This window comes from Phaenicophaeus curvirostris, chromosome 1 (assembly GCF_032191515.1).
Source record: "Phaenicophaeus curvirostris isolate KB17595 chromosome 1, BPBGC_Pcur_1.0, whole genome shotgun sequence".
In the NCBI taxonomy this organism is placed as follows: Eukaryota; Metazoa; Chordata; class Aves; order Cuculiformes; family Cuculidae; genus Phaenicophaeus; species Phaenicophaeus curvirostris.
Window position 1 is genome coordinate 146,426,169 of NC_091392.1, and position 18,630 is coordinate 146,444,798.

The 18,630-nt window shown below is 39.3% G+C and overlaps 1 protein-coding gene across 4 annotated transcripts in view; it reads left to right on the plus strand.

The window, feature by feature from the left end:
* DCUN1D2 (defective in cullin neddylation 1 domain containing 2) overlaps positions 1-13,783 on the plus strand; it is a 28,452-nt gene extending 14,669 nt beyond the window's left edge. For 3 of the 4 annotated variants that reach the window (XM_069878104.1, XM_069878122.1, XM_069878114.1), the window contains exons 5-7: positions 7,962-8,044; positions 10,504-10,600; positions 11,318-13,783. In XM_069878104.1, coding sequence (XP_069734205.1) covers positions 7,962-8,044; positions 10,504-10,600; positions 11,318-11,397 — 260 coding nt within the window. In that variant the 3' untranslated portion in view covers positions 11,398-13,783. Of the gene's footprint in view, positions 1-501; positions 599-7,961; positions 8,045-10,503; positions 10,601-11,317 lie in introns of all 4 variants that reach the window. The other variant, XR_011339217.1, reaches the window with a different exon arrangement.
* The last annotated feature ends 4,847 nt before the right edge of the window (positions 13,784-18,630 follow it).

The following is an 18,630-nucleotide window of genomic DNA, read 5'->3' on the forward strand; positions in this document are numbered from 1 at the left end:
TTCCACCTCCCTTGCCGGGAGGCAAGAGAGAGGGAGAGAGGGACACCTCTCTCCAGACCAGTCTGCTTTAGGCCCCATCCAACCTGGCCTTGAACACTTCCAGGGAGGGGATATCTACAACTTCCTGGGGCAGCCTGTGCCGGTGTCTCATCACACTCATCATGAAGAATTTCTTTCTAATGTCTAATCTAAACCTTCCCCCTTCCAATTTAAAGCCATTCCCCTCATCCTGTCACTACATGCCCTTGTAAAAGGCATTCACTTACTGTCAGTCTTTAATGAATCTCCCCTTGAGACCCAACAAGACGTGCTGACGAGTTTCCTTCCTCATGCTCAGGAGTTGGCTACAGTTTGTTCCATCCCAGTGGAGGAACTTAATACATTCTTTAATCATCCTCGACGTTCCACGTGGAAACAAATCAGATTTAGTCCTTCATCACTCTTTGTGGTCCCTTTACCTGCTTGCTGGCTCAAAAGATTGTGCTTCCTTCTCTCTGCCAGTTTCCTGGGATCAAGCAAAAGATGATGCACGAAGAAGGCATTCAGACTTGAATCAAATATTCCCTCAAGAACAAGAGAATGACTGTCTTTGCATCCGGTATGTGGACTTCAAGGAGGTTGCATCTTCTATGAGCAGATGAGTATACCGTGCTCTTTTTAACTGAAGCAACATCAACTTTGGCTTTCATCATAGCAGTATCTCAAGATTCTTTGAGAAGACACTTAGACATTAGGGAAGGATATCTTCACCCCTTCCTTTCTTTCTCTCCCTGCTCCACTAGCTATCAAGATTTCCTTCGCTTTCAATGCAGAATTGGATTGATCTGTTTGTAGGAGTGAGTGAATCAAAGAAGTTGAGGGAATCAAATAAATGAATTTCATGTTTACATTGGAAGAGATTGGTGCATGTTGTATTTTAGGTGTTTCACTAGACTTGGTCTGAGCATATGGTCCTTGCTTTACTTTATTCACATTTTTCTTTCTGAAAATGCCAGCAATTCAAGAGAACCTTAGTATAGAACAGAGTGCTCTGAAGAAAAAAAATCAGTAGTAACAGCAAAGGTGTCATATAATTGCCAGTTCTAGTAAGGCCTCATTGATTGTTTTAGTTATGATAGGCTTTTATTTGGGAAATGTATATTCAGTCTACTTTAAGCTATCTGTTTAGGCTTATCTAAATTTTACATGGAGAGATTTGTGGAGACTAGAGGATTTTGAAATGGGCTACAATCAGGTGCATTAGGCTGCACTCATTTAGATAGCTATCTTCTTCTAAGCCTAGCTCACATTCCGAAGCAGTTCATCTGCTTCTGTGCAGTTTGTGCTCAAGATAATAAGCATGCAAGTTTCTGTGTTGAATCAGCCTGCTTCAGCAGGGCAGATGCAGTGATACGAGTTAATAAGCACACTCAGACCCTGCCCAATTCCCACAGAACTCTTCTGAAATCCACTTACTTTGCTTCACCACTCTTCCCTGTCCACCACAGGGACTTGACTCTGACAGTCTGTTATACTTCCCGTAGTGCACAGCACTAGAAAACTCATTGCTTACAGCTTTGCAGAGATGAATAGATCCAACTAAGATGGATCCAGTATTTGCATCATACCCCTTATTCTTTTTTTCCCTTCTCTCTTCCTTCTTCGGGAGAGCTCCTGATTGCAGATAAGGGCTATTTTGCTCTAAACTTTTGGCAAATTGGTGAAGCATTTTTAGGTTGAATCCTGGCTGGTATTTTCTTGTTATTTTGCTATTTTATTTGTTTGCAGAAGAAGAAAACATACTAATTAGGAAAAAATATAATTCTCTTGCTGATATTCTTAGTAATTTGGAGGCCAAAGAAGAAGACTCTTAGAATTGTTCAGAAGTGAGGAAACAAGGATTCCAGTAATTCACTGAATCTTGCAAGTATTCATTTGATGTTTTTCGGTCAGGTAGTGCAATAGTCCTATTGTTGAGATACATTGACATCAGTTTCTGCTGTTCCCACATCTGCACCAGTTTTGGCACAGTGTCCAGGAATTTTATTTAAACAAAAGTGCAGTGTACTTTTTGGTTTAGCTTTACAGAAGTATGATATTTGCCTATGATCACAGTGAGAAAACAAGAAGAAAGAGATCAAAGAATGTCAACCAAATTACACTTTAGGGCAAATTATATGACCATAAAGAAAACATGTCAAGTTGAGACTCTTACGTAGTCTAAATATATTTTTACAAAGCAATTGAATGATGAAATAGATTTACGTGTCTTGCACCTGTCCACATTAATTTTTTATACAATGTTGGGAACAGGAGAGTTTATTGGCTGCTCTTTCGTTTTCAAAGCTGTAGAGTAAGTTTTGATTAAGGCACCAGGAAGAGAAAGCCTCAAACAAAGGGGTTCTTGGCTCTGAAGTTTTCATTTCCAAAACTCTGGGTTTTTTTATTCTTTATTAACTTGTCTAATAACAGTAACTTTTTCCTCCTACAAGCTTTGTTGCATTCTTTACTAATTTGTTAGATTGTGTCTGTAGGTGGACTGGGTAAAACTGATGCCTCCTGTTATTTGGAAAAATAAATAAATAAAAATGCTACTGATGTAGTCTGAGAGAGTACTCCTTGAATAAAATGTATTGCTGAGGACTGACACTGATAACAAGCTGCCCAAAGTCTCTCATAGAGATTACATATAAAGTAGCAAAGCTTTACAATATTCTTAAGAAGATTAAACATCAATAAAGGAAGAAAAAGGCAATACTGGGACAATCAGTTAATCTCAAAAGATGAAGTTATTTGTGTCCAAGCTCTAAAGCATGATAGATTCTAACATCATAATGTACACAACCTAGTTAATATGCTAACTAGGGATTATGAGGGCAACAGTGGCTAATGTTGAAGTAAGTTATTCTTATAAATAACTTAAAGCTTTTCGAATGTCATTAGACGGCCAATGTAGTGCTTCTAGCCTTTTTTTTTTTCCTTTAAGTTGTATCAGTAATTTAGGTGAATTATTTTTAATACTCTGACAGCTTGAAACATGATTGCATGAACAGTTCTGTTGATAGGGCAGTCTGACAGAGCTGGAAAGTGGTATTTGGAAAAGGATGACGAGTGCTGCACTGCCAGAGTGCTGCTTTGGCACAGCAGGTCTAAATGAACTTCATTTCATGTTCCTCATAAATCCTACTTTCCAGCCAGTTCCTTGGTATCTGTTGATTTATCTCTGTTTTCTGCCTTCCTTGATTGCTTCTGTGCAATGACTTCAATGCCCTTGTCCAAAATGATGGCAAAGGGATGAGGAACGTAATTCGATTTTTTTTAATTTGTGCAAGACTCTAGCAATGATTTTCTTTTGTTAACAAGATAAGCATTTGATCAATCTTGAAAGTAAACCCAGACTTTAGTAACTGATAATGTATTTCTCCTGCATTTGTTGTGCTAATTTGTTATCACTTTAAGCTTTCTGTTCAATCAAGGTATAAGAGGCTGAGGGTTTTTTTAAAAACAATTTTAGAATGAAGCTTTAATGTTTCAGAATAGATTATACTGCATGCAAAATGCTTTACTTCTGATTGTGAAAAGCTGATTGATTGAATAATTCAAAAGTGTAAGAGTTCCTTTTTTAAACATACTAAAACATGTTTACCATAATAAACATTATTTAGCAAAATAATGTTTAAAGTAATTAAAACAACTTGCAATCATTTCCCTCCTGCTTGAACTTGTTTTGCATAGATTTTGTGTATAATTTTAAAGACTTTTTTAGTAATTTCAGTTTTAATAATATTGTAATGGCAGTTATCAATTTTAGGTGACTTAGTTCTTAGGGGTTTACTACAGAAAGCTTTATAGATGCTGTATGTAACCACAACTAGATCAGACATCCAGAAAGCTAAAAATCTAGATATTGAAGCTTTATTTCAGTGTATGCAGGAAGTTTGGACTGTAGAGCCATTATACTGATGGGACTGGATGGCATGGAAAACTCACTAGGTATTGACACTGAAAATATTTTGGGCAAAGGGAAATCTCAAGCCATTTTATAATGTACAGTATATGATGTGGTATTTTTATTATGTTTTTTTAAACATTAACCGTTCAGTAATTTTGTGGTTTGGTGTCACAGTTTAGCTCCCCCCAGATGAATTTTGGCAGCTGAAGCCCTGCAACTAAGCTTCCAAAATCCATACCACCACCCCACAGGGAAAGGTGGGAGGGAAATGAGAGGACAAAGATTTGCTGGTTGAAAACTAAAACTACAGCTTTAATGAAGAAATAATAACAATAATAAACATTTAGAAAGTAATAAAACATATACAAATATGTGAGATCGTGCCCCTACCCCTCAATGCAGACCCAAGGGAAAGGGTCCACAGCTAAGGGGCGGCTGGACTCAGGAACTGGGTTCAGGAACACACGGATCTGGGATCAGGAACAACAAGACAGGTGAGGTCCTCACTGGATGTCAGCCATCACAGAAGACAGAGACCCTCATGATCTCTCAGTTTTATACCAAGTATGATATATATCAGACGGAATCCGCTGTTGGTCATTTTAGGGTCACCTGCCGTGTTCGTCCCTCCTTGCAGGTGCAGCCTCTGTTCTGACAGCTCGAGGATGGCCTTGGTTAAGTATAAGAATTGACCTTTTTGCATACCAATGCCCTGTGTTATCACTTTTAGAGAAGAACACTATCTCAAAAACATGCAATTAGCTTTCAGAAAAATAAAGTTACTTACAGCAACTGAGTTAGTCAGAAAACCGACTCTAGTTTAGCTCAAACCACAACATTTGGGTAGGAACATGGATGTTTGCAATGAAATTTCCTCTAAACTAGCCCTTGCTTAAGCGTTTGTTTCCATAGATTCATGCATCTGTCTTCTCTTTTCCGTTTGTAAAACTTGCGTTATTAATCTATAATGTAGGAAGCCTATTTTTTGGCACAAACCCAGCATATTTTTATAACTGTAATTTGGTTTGATTTTATTTGTGATGATGCCTTCATATCTATGCAACATTGAAAAGACTGCCTAAGAAATTCATGCGTTGCATAAGCATTTTCCTGTGGGGATGCAGAACTCCCATGGCATGAGGCTTCTTTAATCTGATATAGATATAGATGTACATATACATATAGATATAGATGTAGATATAGGTATAGATACTTATGGATGGATGGATAGATAGATTGATTGATTGATTGATTGATTTTAGTGTTGTACTAATCGTAGCAGATACACAAACTCCATGGCATTATTGTTTATTGTTACTACTGTCAGCATCCCAATGTAAAACTGGAACTCTGTGTAACTAAGTCTTCCCTTTAAAGCAGAGAAATCCTCTTTTCTGTCCTCCAGTGTTAAGTTATTCATCCTAGGTGGGGAATTGTCTTTAAACAAATGTAGCATATCCCCTGAGAAGGTGGCATACCTGATGGCCTACTTTCTCAGGTAGTTTAAGACTGGCACCACCACCAGAAGTGATTGTCCCATCTAGTCCTTTTGTTCCACTATCTCTTGTAAGTTATCTTTATGTGTTTGTCTGATTGCAGTGAACCAGATAAGGAAGATGCACCTTGTTTTGTTTTCTTCCTTTGAGCTAATTTTAACCAAGTTTTGGACTTCCCTCTGTGTGCCTAATGGGGCGTGCACCTCCAGCTTGGGCCAGTTGCAGCACTACAGAGCAGCATCCTCAGCAGAATATGTTTTTGTTGTACATAATAGCAAAGAATTCCTATATCTTCGTGCAGGAGTATCAATTTGCACATACATGTCGTGGCACCTTTAACCATCTTTGTTTCCTCACCTGTACCTTCTTCCCTTTTCCAAGGAATATTTCATCAGAAGTACATAAACTCTTCTGCTTTTAAACTTTTTTTTCTTCAAAGTGCGTTTTACTTAATGTTGTCATGTGATAGATTTGCAAGATGGGCTTGTAAATCATAGAATCATAGAATAGAATCATAGAATAACCAGGTTGGAAGAGACCCACCGGATCATCGAGTCCAACCATTCCTATCAAACACTAAACCATGACCCTCAGCACCTCGTCCACCCGTGCCTTAAACACCTCCAGGGAAGGTGACTCAACCACCTCCCTGGGCAGCCTGTTCCAGTGCCCAATGACCCTTTCTGTGAAAAATTTTTTCCTAATATCTAGCCTAAACCTCCCCTGGGGGAGCTTGAGGCCATTCCTTCTTGTCCTGTCCCCTGTCACTTGGGAGAAGAGGCCATCACCCTCCTCTCTACAACCTCCTTTCAGGTAGTTGTAAAGAGCAATGAGGTCTCCCCTCAGCGTCCTCTTCTCCAGGCTAAACAACCCCAGCTCTCTCAGCCGTTCCTCATAAGGCCTGTTCTCCAGCTCCTTCACCAGCTTTGTTGCTCTTCTCTGGACTCGCTCCAGAGCCTCAACATCCTTCTTGTGGTGAGGGGCCCAGAACTGAACACAGGCTTCAAGGAGCGGTCTCACCAGTGCCGAGTACAGAGGGAGAATAACCTCCCTGGACCTGCTGGTCACGCCGTTTCTGATCCAAGCCAAGATGCCATTGGCCTTCTTGGCCAGCTGGGCACACTGCTGGCTCATGTTCAGTCGGTTGTCAACCAACACTCCCAGGTCCCTCTCCTCCAGGCAGCTTTCTAGACAGACTTCTCCTAGTCTGTAGCACTGCATAGGGTTGTTGTGCCTCAAGTGCAGGACCCGGCATTTGGCCTTGTTAAACCTCATGCCATTGGACTCAGCCCAGTGGTCCAGCCTGTTCAGATCCCTTTGCAGAGCCTCCCTACCCTCCAGCAGATCGACACTCCCACCCAGCTTAGTGTCGTCCGCAAACTTGCTAAGGGTGCACTCAATGCCTTCATCCAGGTCATTGATAAAGACATTGAACAGGGCTGGACCCAGCACTGAGCCCTGGGGAACCCCACTTGTCACTGGCCTCCAGCTGGATTTCACACCATTTCCCACCACTCTCTGGGCCCGGCCATCCAACCAGTTTTCCACCCAGGAGAGTGTGCGCCTGTCCAGGCCAGAGGCTGACAGTTTCTCAAGCAGAATGCTGTGAGAAACTGTGTCAAAGGCTTTGCTGAAGTCCAGGAAGACCACATCCACAGCCTTTCCCTCATCCAGCAGCCGAGTCACTTTGTCATAGAAGGCGATCAGGTTAGTTTGGCAAGACCTGCCTTTTGTGAACCCATGTTGACTGGGCCTGATCACCCGGTTCTCTTGCATGTGCTTCATGATAGCACTCAAGATCACCTGCTCCATGACTTTCTCTGGCACTGAGGTCACACTGACAGGCCTGTAGTTCCCTGGGTCCTCCCTGCGACCCTTCTTGTAGATGGGCACAACATCAGCCAGCCTCCAGTCCAGTAGGACTTCCCCAGTCTTCCAGGACTGTTGGAAGATGATGGAAAGGGGTTTGGCCAGCACATCCGCCAGCTCCTTCAATACCCTTGGATGAATCCCATCCGGCCCCATAGACTTGTGGGTGTCTAGTTGGGCTAGCAAGGCTCTGACCACCTCCTCTTGGATCATGGGAGCCTCATTTTGCTCCTCTAGCTCCTGGGTTTGTACAAAGAGGGAACAACTTTCTTTACAATTAAAGACTGAGGCAAAGAAGGCATTAAGTACCTCAGCCTTTTCCTCCTCCCCTGTCACTGTTGTTCCTTCTGCGTCCAGTAGGGACTGTATGGTCTCCCTAGTCCTCCTTTTATTATTTATATATTTATAGAAAGATTTTTTGTTATCTTTCACAGACTTTGCCGATCTGATTTCTAGTTGAGCCTTAGCCCTTCTGATTTTTTCTCTACACAATCTCACTTCCCTCCTTATAATCTTTACAGTTTCTTATAATCTTTACAGTGATTTTAAAAGAATGTTATGCATTTGTATCATGATATACTGGACATAGCATTAATTGTTTAACCCTAAGAGTTTTATTGCATGTAACATGCCGTAATAGTTACATGTTGCTTTGTCTCTTGCAGATCTAGAAATGGCAATTGCATATTGGAATTTAGTCTTGTCAGGAAGGTTTAAATTTCTAGATCTTTGGAATAAATTTTTGTTGGTAAGTACATGCTGTATTCCTTCCTGACTATCTTAGTTCGCAGTAGCCTGGCTTGTATGCTGTGTGCTTACAATAAAGAAAAAGAAGGGGTGTCTGAGTACTTCCTTTGAACTTTTTCCTTTTTGAAAACTGGTATAAAATAGTCTTAAATCAACTGAAATTAAATCTTCTATATATAATTTTCTAATTGAAAAGAATGCAAAAAGATCTGGCAGAGCAATAGAGCATTCTGCTCAGTTAGTCCTGTATCCTCCTGCTTATGAAAGCTTCTGCGTGAAATGGAGCCATGATTGTACATTGAACCTACATTGCCTTTGTTCTCAAGACAGCTATGATTATTGTCAACCATACATTTTACCGTGCTCTGCCTTTTGTGGAATTAATGCATAAACTTAGTCTTTTTTAAATGCCAATTCTGTTATGACTGACTTAAACTGAGAAACTTCTCTTTCTAAGTGAAAGTTCTTGTCTAAGTAATTATTGTGACTTATTTTTTAGATAGTAGTTGTGAACTGACCTTGACAGTTTTCTATTACGTGTGCAATTCTGTGGGCAGTGAAGATGCATAAATTAAACTTTAAAAATCACAAAATATTCTTATAGAGGACCTGATTCATTCATCCATGTTTCTACATTTGCATTTCCATATACTCAGAAAAAAAACCCCTTTATGTAATGTTACATAATGTATAACTTATCTTTCTGCGTTTTGTCTTCAAATGCTAAATAGGAAAAGCCTGCACTTTTTGTGATATTTTCTTAATTTTTTTAGCAGTATATTTGTTTTATTCACTGAATGATGTACCATGTGAAAACATGTCACATTTTAACTGCCTTAATACACTTAGCACACCCAAATTCAGATCTGTAGCTGGAACTGAAGAAAAGTCCTAATGCTTTTTTCCCACTTTGCTGTGTGATCAGTTTTGTTAGAATAGACAGTCCTGCAGATCTCTACTTTGAGCAATACTCTAGACAATCTGTTCTGAAGTGCCTTCCTTTGCTACAAATATTTAACCTGAATTTTTACTTTAGAAGAAATGTTTAGATAAAATAAAATCAACCTAAGAACGGAGCAAATTAGGACTGTTTAGGGTGGAAGGGTTTTTTTATTTGTGTTTTGTTTGGTTTAAAGCAACTTTTCCAGAAGGTATGTTTTGCTTATCGTGTTTTTTGCAGTCAAGATAAAACATTTGGCTTGAATGAGAGAACCTGATTTCTGTTGTGTTGGTCATCAGCCTAATTTTGATCAAGTTCCAGATTTTTGAAATGCAGTTTGTTCTTCTCGATACTTTAGAATATGACTGGCTTAAGAAAACCCCATCCAACCAAACAAAAAACCACCTCACAGCACAAAATCAATAGCACAAACACAAAACCAACCAACCCTTCATAGAGCAAGTTTTCTCATACAGTTGCAAATTTGCGGCATATCAGAACCGAGTGTTGAAATTAATTCACTGTTAATCACCTCTGATATCTTCAAGTAATATAGCAGTATTGACAGATGAAGGGAGATGTGAGTGGTTTGACTTGATCCTACAGCTTGCAACTGCTTAGTAGCTGTGTTTCCCCACGCGCTCTCTCTTCTTGGGACTGCTAGCTTCAAAAGCTGACTGGGACTGAATTTTTTGAAGTGCTGCTCAAACTGTCCAGAGTGGGAACTAGTGGTTGTGAATGAGGTGACACAGAAAGATTATACTTGAAAGTGGTGAGGCACTGGAACAGGTTGCCCAGAGAAGTCCTGGATGCCCCATCCCTACAAGTGTTCAAGGCCAAGCTGGATGGGGCTTTGAGCAACCTGATCCAGTGGAATGAGTCCCTGACCATGGCAGGTCCCTTCCAACCCAAACCATTCTGTGGTGATTCTATGATAAAATCTGACAAGGAGGTAGTAGTGGAGAATAGGACAGGCTGGGAAAAAGGAGACTGGACAGGAGTAGGGTAAATGCAGGTAGTGCAGTGTGGTGAAGGAGACAATAGCTGAAGAGAGGCTGAGATAATGGATCCAGAAAGTACCCAGAGTGAGAAGAATGTAGGTGTAACTGTAACCAAAAAGTTAAAAGAGAGAGTAGGTAAACATAAGTAAAAAGGCATAAGGAAAAAAGGGCTCAAGTTGAAGTGGCAGAATGCTAACACATGGTTGCACTGTTCAGATGCCATTAAATAGAAATATAAAGTGCATTTGGTTTGTTCTTTTCCATAACAAGTTAGGAATGCAGATCCTAAAAGCAAAGTGGAAGAAATAAAACAACTGTCAAGGACTTCTTACAGGGTTTTTTTGCCTTCTCTAGTTGCAATTTCTTCTGTAGCTTTGTTTGAAAGCTCTGAGATTTATTTAAGGAAAAAAAGAGGGAATACTTGTAAAAACATGTATTTATGTACAAGTCAATATAAAATACTACTGTGGAATTTGTAAGTAGTTTGGGTTGAACAGTACCATTTTTCCTTCTTAACAGGAACATCATAAAAGATCAATTCCAAAAGATACTTGGAATCTTTTGTTAGACTTTGGAAATATGATTGCAGATGATATGTCCAACTATGATGAAGAAGGTAAGGAGTACTTGAGCATCTTCAAAAATATTGCATTAAACTAACAGCAGAGTATGCGGGTACCTTCTGTCTTTATTTGTTTATCCTCAGAGGTTTAGCTGCAAATGTAGTGTCATATTTGTTGCCAGAACTGTAATGATAAGAAGGTTAATTAGTTTGTTGTAATATGTAAATAGAGTGTCACACTGTATTATAGTCCATGCTATTTGAACCCGTTATGGTACAAGAATCTTGGTGACACTGTAATTCTTGTACAGAAGTGCTGCTAACTGCAAGGATATACCTCATTTTTCTGCTTGCAAGAATGTCTACATGAGCTGCTTTTTTTTTTTTCACTAACCTAAAAGCAGTGTATACCCTTTTATAACACTAATCCTATAAATCCTTTTTTCGAATGACTGTATATAGAAATATTTCCTAAGCGATGAATGGCTTTAATAGGAATGCCATGGTTCTGCTGTCAATTCATGTTTAGAAACTTTGTAGTGTGGATTATGCTTTAAAAACATTTTATTGGTGCTAAAAACTATTTCTGCAAGAAGAGATTCAAATGTTTAATTTCTTAATTAGGTGCTTTTTTTGAAGTGTTGAACATATCATGCATGTTAAAGCAAGACTAGGCCAGAAATGTCAAAATAAGCTTCTGTATTTGGAGACCACACTGATTTATTGCTGATAAGGATACATTAATTTATGAATTGCTTGACTTCTCTTTAGGAGCGTGGCCTGTTCTTATAGATGATTTTGTGGAATATGCACGACCAGTAGTCACAGGAGGAAAACGTAAATCTTCCTAACCCCAGACTTGTCAGTGTGGACTAAACACGCGCTCTGAACTGCGTTAGCCAAGGAAGATGTGTTGACTGATAACTGTGCACATGCATGGGTTCAGTGGTCATGATGAGATGCTGCAGACAAAACTGAAGTTTTTCCTTTCTGGCTAAAGAAAATGATTGGTTGCTTATGGACACTTTAAGAACAAACTCGGAAGATAGTCCAGGCTGTTTGTAGGCTGTTGGCTTCAATTATTGTACTGGGTGTATCATATAGGTTGTAGATTTTTGCATGATTTTATACTTCAGAGAAGTTTAACTATAGAGGCCATTTTATTAAAGTTTTGACAGCACAGCATGCCATTCAGTTCCTGATCCAGAGTGAACACCAGCAGCTACATAAATAAAACTGTATTATATTGTACTTATATTAAAAGCAGTATTTGTGATATATAAATTAAATCCCTAAATAAAACTTATGCAGTATGTTGTATTTTTATAAAAGTTAGTTCCATGGATCTGTCCTAATATAGAATTGTAATGAAACAAAAAAAAATGCTTTTTTTACTTGTTGCCAAAATTTTTCAATTTCTATTTTTAAGTCCTAGATGTGTAGATTGGTTACATCCAGCCTTTTGTTTTCTCCCAGTAACATTAACTTCCTCACTGCTCTATTCTTGAGGTGCTTGGACATGTAACAGTAGCACTACTGAGGAAGGGCTGCCGCCCTACGATATGTTGCAACTAGCTTTTCTATTAATCATTTTAAAGTACACATCAAACAACCAAAGATGCTTTTGTTGTTCATGTTTTACTATAATAATTCAGTTAGTCTTCAAGTATGTGGGTTTTTTTGCTTTAAATAAGGAACTGGTAGAATATAACTTTTAATTTTATTTGTAGCCTGAAACATGTCATAAATTCCAGCTAAATACATCATAGTTACTAAAGCAATTCCTGTCACGTGACACAGAAAATAAATGTGAATAAGCCCAAAGACTTAACTAATTGGCTTCCATTTTGGAGAGATAGTTAGAGGTAAGGAGACTTTCCATTAATGGTGATAAGCATTCATGCCTGCGGATGTATTGTGCATTCAGTAACATTCATTTAAGGAGGAAAAAAAAGAGTGAATTAATGCAGTGTAATTGATCTCAAGGCTAGTGGAATTGAACCAGTTTTCACTAAATCAGAATTTGTGTAGTCGTTTGGTTCTCTCCTTTCACCAGCTATCGATTATGAAGTATACAGAGGTCAGTCTCCTTTTTCTCAACTGTGTCTTCCAGTGCCTAAGCACAAAGAAGTTTCACTAGAAGCTATTCAATGCATCTTCACGTAGGGCTCTTTTACATGCTACCTCATCAAAATGAGTTTGTCATAGCCTCTGTAAAAGTTTGTTAAAACAAGGAGTTACTAAAGAGTATGTACAGCTGTGATTAATATATTAATATATTTTCTGTAATCAGGGCTGAATAGATGCCACAGTTTTGGAGAAAATAGTGCATTAAGTTACCTAATTTATATCTGGATCACAACAAATCATACAAGTATTGCACGACAGCATACTACTCTGTTTTGTAGTTGTGAGGGTAGAATATTAGAATATTCTCTTAAACTCTAATATTTAGAGTTTCATATAAGCAGTCAGCTTTCATTTATGTCAGTGCAGCCTACAAGAACGAATGTACAAGCTGTGTACAGAAAGATTACCCCCATTCTTCTGCCTGAGAGAATTTCCGTTGTGCATGATGTTTGAAAAGCAGGGTTAGGACAAATTTGAAAAAGACAGCAATTTTTCTGTTAATGAGAATATAGAAGGCAAGTTACAAATGCCCCACAAGTGATTTGTAATAAATAAGTAGTCTTTTTCCCCGCAATCAGGGTTTGTAAATGTTAGCTCTTGCATGGCAGCCAGTAGAGGTCAGTGTCTCCGTCTGCAGTTGCCTCTCTGCTGGGTAGTGTTAGGGAGTAATTTTAAGCCAAATTATTACTTTCTGACTATATCTTTTTAGAAGGGCATTTGTGTACATAAGTCCAGGTATTCTACGTCAGTCAGCAGAGATTTAAAATAGTATTATGCTCTCTTTAATGTATTTGATTTACTTACTCTTCTTCCCTGAAACAAGCCATTTCTGTATCTGTCCAGTACATTTGCAGAATGTGTAACATCTTGTAATGTCAAATGCATTTATCAAGCTAAAAGTAGCGTAATGTTTGTTATTCGCACAATTGCCACTTAAAGTACATTGCTATAATATAACTGACCAGAAGTAGTTTAATCTATTGGTATGTGATGTAACAGAATAGTTTCAGAGTGCCTGAGCTTTTGAAACACTTGTCCTTGCTGAGAATCCTTCAAATCAACCTGATGAACCTTTTACCCTTTAAAATAAATAGAGCATAACAACTGCATGTTGGTTGAGATTTTTTGCCTTCTTGATTTGAGGAAGAAGGAAGGTGCTTAGCACAGCATTCAGTTTCTATATATATATATACACTTGCTCACTTACTCTTAAGACATTCCTGTGAGGATCCTTCATGGAAGAAACCTTCCAACAGAGGAAGACTAGGAAAAACACTCTCAAGATAGCAATTACTCCTTATCAGCCAGCTTCCTAGGGGTAGTGTGCTTTTTCTTTTGTTCTTCCTAGTCTTCTACACATTTGAAGCCACTTACGCATTTTAAATTCCCATAAGCAATAGCACGGAGTAACACCTTCACACTTGAATGATCTTAAAAGTAAATGCAAATAAACTGCTTTAAAATGATGGCTTCCTTATGTATTTTAATAATCTTCTGCTTGTCCACTGTTCCACTTTACAGGGCACTCTGACTTTTTTAGGTAAGCTGGTACAGTGGTAACACTGAGACAGATCAATTTATAATCATAAATGGTAGAGATGTCTTCAAGTTATTCAGTGCATACAGTATCAGTTCCTAGATATGCTGTAAGTATTTTTAAACTTGGTGCCAAGTTGTTTGGTTTTACATCCTAGAGTATTTGAAACTGAGCCATAGGATTTGTACTTGCCAGTTCTAAATTTAAATGTAATTTATTATGTATATCATGCCAAGGAGAGCAAACCTGCAGGCACCTGCTCACTCGATGCACCTGAGAGATTTGCTGCTGAGTAAGCTGTACGTGTGTAAATTTTGTGGCAATGGAAAAAGGAATAAACGGGCTGTCAACATAAATGATTGAAGTTGGTCATGTGAGGTGTCTATATGGTTTTCATCAGCTTTCTGCTTTGGAAGCCTTGCAAAATCTGGTGGGTTTTTTGTTTTCTGGTTACTTTATTAGATTCTTGCAGTATTATTCCATCAGTAAGAAGAGAATGAGGTTGTAACTCATGAATTTTTAGCAGTTATAATAAATGCTGATTTTGTTCATCTGTGCCACCTTTAGGTTTTTAAGAAGCTCATTGTATTTAGTTGCAGTGCTGCATCCACTGCATATACCTGCTAGTGGCCAAACTCCCTGCAATTTGTGTCCTTAGTTTGTGCTGACAACGGGAGGTGTAATTGCAGGGAGAGACTGGCTCAGTCCTAGGCTCTGAGGTCTGGAGGAGACGCAGCATGCTCAGAAGTCTTAGCAAAGACCTTTACAAGTATGTATTCAACTGTCCTTAATTCTCTTCTGAAAGGTTAAACTAAAACAAATAGGTCTGCTCTGTACTAACCCAGCTGGCAGCCCTCAGCCAGACTGGTGGTTGAAGTGATTCCCATCCCTAGCAAACACAAGAGCAGCTGGGCACCCCAGTGGGTGAGAAGGCACAGCTGTGGAACTGTTTGTCGCTGTCCTGTAAGAAGATCATTTCCCCAGCCACTGGTTGCTTCCGTCTTCCTTCTCAACAGTGAAACTGCTCGTGCTGACACTTGAACAGTGGCAAGCTCTTTACCTTTCAAGTGTCAGCACCAGCAGCTTCCCTCAGCTTTTTTTTTTTTTTTTTTGGCACACCAAAAGGAACAGATCTTCTGAAAAGGAAAAAGGGTAATATTTTACAACCATGTGAAATTTTAGAAAAATATTCAGCAAAACATATTTTCTGACCTTTGAGTTACACACAGCGTGCTGGGGAAAACGAGATAAGGACGGCCCACCTCTAATATAGGCAGTTTTGGTTATAAACTGAGAGTTATAAACTGTTGACAGAGGGATCAGCAACTGCACCTACCTCTACAACCACATGCAGACAATTCTGTATTTCAGACAAGTGGGTACAATGTTCACCTCTTAATGAGAAAGGCCTTGGGAAGCTTAAGGACATTCAGATTTTGATTGGGTATAATTACTAGGATGCATCCTCTTGTTGGTGTATGTACTTGACAAATTCCAATGTATTTCCCATGCCTCTTATACACACAGTGAAATACTCTATTTGTTGTTAAGCAAATGTTAGGCTTCATGTCATGAAAAAGGCTTTCTGTCAAGAGGGTAAAGAAGTAAGAAGTCCATGCTATTGTGTTACAGAGATGTTTCTCCTTTAAGGCAGTGGTGTAAAGCAGTATGAAAATTATTCATCCCCACTTTTAAAGAATTAAGTAAACTCTATTTTTCTCTATTAAGTAAAGTCTATTTTTCTGCTGGACCTCAATGAATATGTTCTGTAATTAGTATTGTTCCTACAGGAACGATCCTGTTGCCAAAGTGAAACCCTTCACTATTTGTAAAGATGGAGCTCTGGAGTCTAATGCTCACGTGACATCAACCCTACTTTTCCAGGATATGGCTCTGCATCCTTTGGATGGGTGAACTTGGAATCATTTGGGGGTTCTTTTATTCATAAAAGACAACAGTGCTTGTATAGCCCAAGAATGGGTGGTGAGGATCAGTGATTCAGATCCCCTCAGGTGGAGGAGGCAGGTGGAGCTTCTGTAAGCATGCTGAAGGCGTGATGTCATGTTCTCATGTTGGGTTTCAAATGCAGTTGATCTGAAACAGCATGAAGAAATCTTTTCTCTGTCCTGCCTTTCCATTACCTTGTTTCTGATTTCTGCCAATCTGAAAGCAGTCATAAGTACACTGATGAGAGGACACCAAAGCTCCATTTTTATATGCATTAACATTAACCAAATATTTTTTGCCAGCTCTGCTTGTTTTTTTTCCTATTGTGAGTAGGCATGGTAAGTGAATGCTTATCCATCTTAACAGAGTTATTGTATTTTGTTTGTGTTTAAGATAAGGAAGTATGATATTTTACAAATAATTCTCTCTTTTGGGGGGTGTAGAGGTAGCTATCATTGTGCTTGACCTACCTCTGCCCAGAAAGCTCATAGTGGCTCAAAGTGCCACATGAAACGGAGATGATGTGCAATTAAAAAATTAAATAAAAGCTAAACTCTTTGTTGCACATTCTGTTTTGTAACTTGAAAGATAGAACTTCTCTGAAATTTTCTGTTGAGTTTTCATTACGGCCTTATTTCTGAAGCCAAAGATTTTATTCCTAATTTGGGCATCTCATGAGCAGCCAAGTGTGTGTGCAACAGGGTAAAGACTTCAGGAGGTAAAAGGGCAGTGCAACTGCCAGCCACGTTCAGAAGGAAAAGATAAATGGAAAACTAAGAATAGCTTTGCCCATTTTCAGGAAGGAACCTTCCATCTGATGAAGCCCTTACTAACTCTCTGCCATGCTTCAGCAGGTGGTTCCTTCTGTCCTTGCTTTGCAAGTTCAAATTCCCCCGTGCTTCCAAATTGTAATGCTCTGTGGGAACAGACAAGGTGTGGGTGCCACAGAAAAGCGCAGGGACCTGTACCGCATCCATCAACATCAATCCTTCTGCCTGGTGTATTTTTTGTAAGCTGTGTTTGCCTTTTTTTTCCATTGTCACTTTCAGACATGCAGAAGCTGAGGTAACTGACAGTGCAGGGGTGACTCTAGAGATGATCAGAGGGCTGGAGCACCTTCTGTACAAGGACAGGCTGAGAGAGTTGGGCTTGTTCAGCCTGGTGAAGATAAGGCTCAGAGGGCATCTTATAGTGACCTTCCAGTACCTGAAAGGGGCCTACAAGAAAGCTGGAGAGGGACTATTCATAAAGGCTTGTAGTGATAGGACGAGGGGGAACACGTCTAAACTGGAGAGGGGCAGATTTTGACAAGACATAAGGAGGAATTTCTTCACCGTGAGAGTGGTGAGACACTGGAACAAGTTGCCCAGGGAAGATGTGGCTGCCCCATCCCTGGAGGTGTTCAAGGCCAGGTTAGATGGGGCCTTGGGCAGCCTGATCTAGCGGGAGGTGTCCCTGCCCATGGCAGGGGGATTGGAACTGGATGGTCTTTAAGGTCCCTTCCAACCCAAACTATTCTATGATTCTATGATTTTTTTATAATGTAGAATAAGGATGGCGATGCTCATCTGTGTTGTGAAACTGCATTCAGGTTTCTTGTGAAGTACAGTGATATTTCTACACATCAATAACTCTGTCTGTCATTAACTGCCTATTGCTCTGGGTGATAGGAGGATGCATCCTTTACACTACTGGCCTTTTCCATCCGAATAGTGATCAGTATTGCTTTCTGGAAAAGATCAAATGAAAACAAAAGTATTTCCCCAAGTATCCTTTCTCAAAATTGCAGTCAAGACAATCAAAGCCTTCTGTTTATCTACCTAAGTTTATTCTTACATTTGTATTTCTGTCTGTAAAGTAGTAGTAATTTGCGAGATTTTAAGACAGCATGGATGGTGAATTGGAACAACAATCTCAGTCAGTGTCAGCAGATCCCTTGAAGGAAGGTGCTGAGCCTACAGAGAGATGTGTTTGTGGGCAAAATACATTTTAAAAGCTGCAAGACAGCAGAAGCCCTTCTTGCTCTGGATGGCAGAAGCACAACAAAAAAGAGCAGTAGCAGAGTGAAGTGTATAATTGGACAAGTATCAAGTTTAAATGGATGGTATTAATAAGGCGTGGGTCTTATTACGTGAGATTTCTTCATACATGAGCTTTCTTAGACTCGTAGGATGCCATTTAAAGGCATCTTTCAAAATAGTTTCTTTCCAGAGTCCAAATCTGGGCTGCACCTGAGCTCAACCTTAGGAAAAAGTCAGTCTTTGCCAGGGGGTAAAAGGTATGGGATTGAAGTTGGTATTTTGTTTAGTGTTTATCCAGGGGTGCAGTGAATTAGCAAAGCATTATTCTAATAGATGGAACAGAATGATAAAGCTGTTGACAAAATATCGCCATAGGGTATAGTTAGAAATGGGAGAGGCTGTTTGCATTTGACTAGACTTCTTACTGCCTAACCTCGTTCTAGTATTTA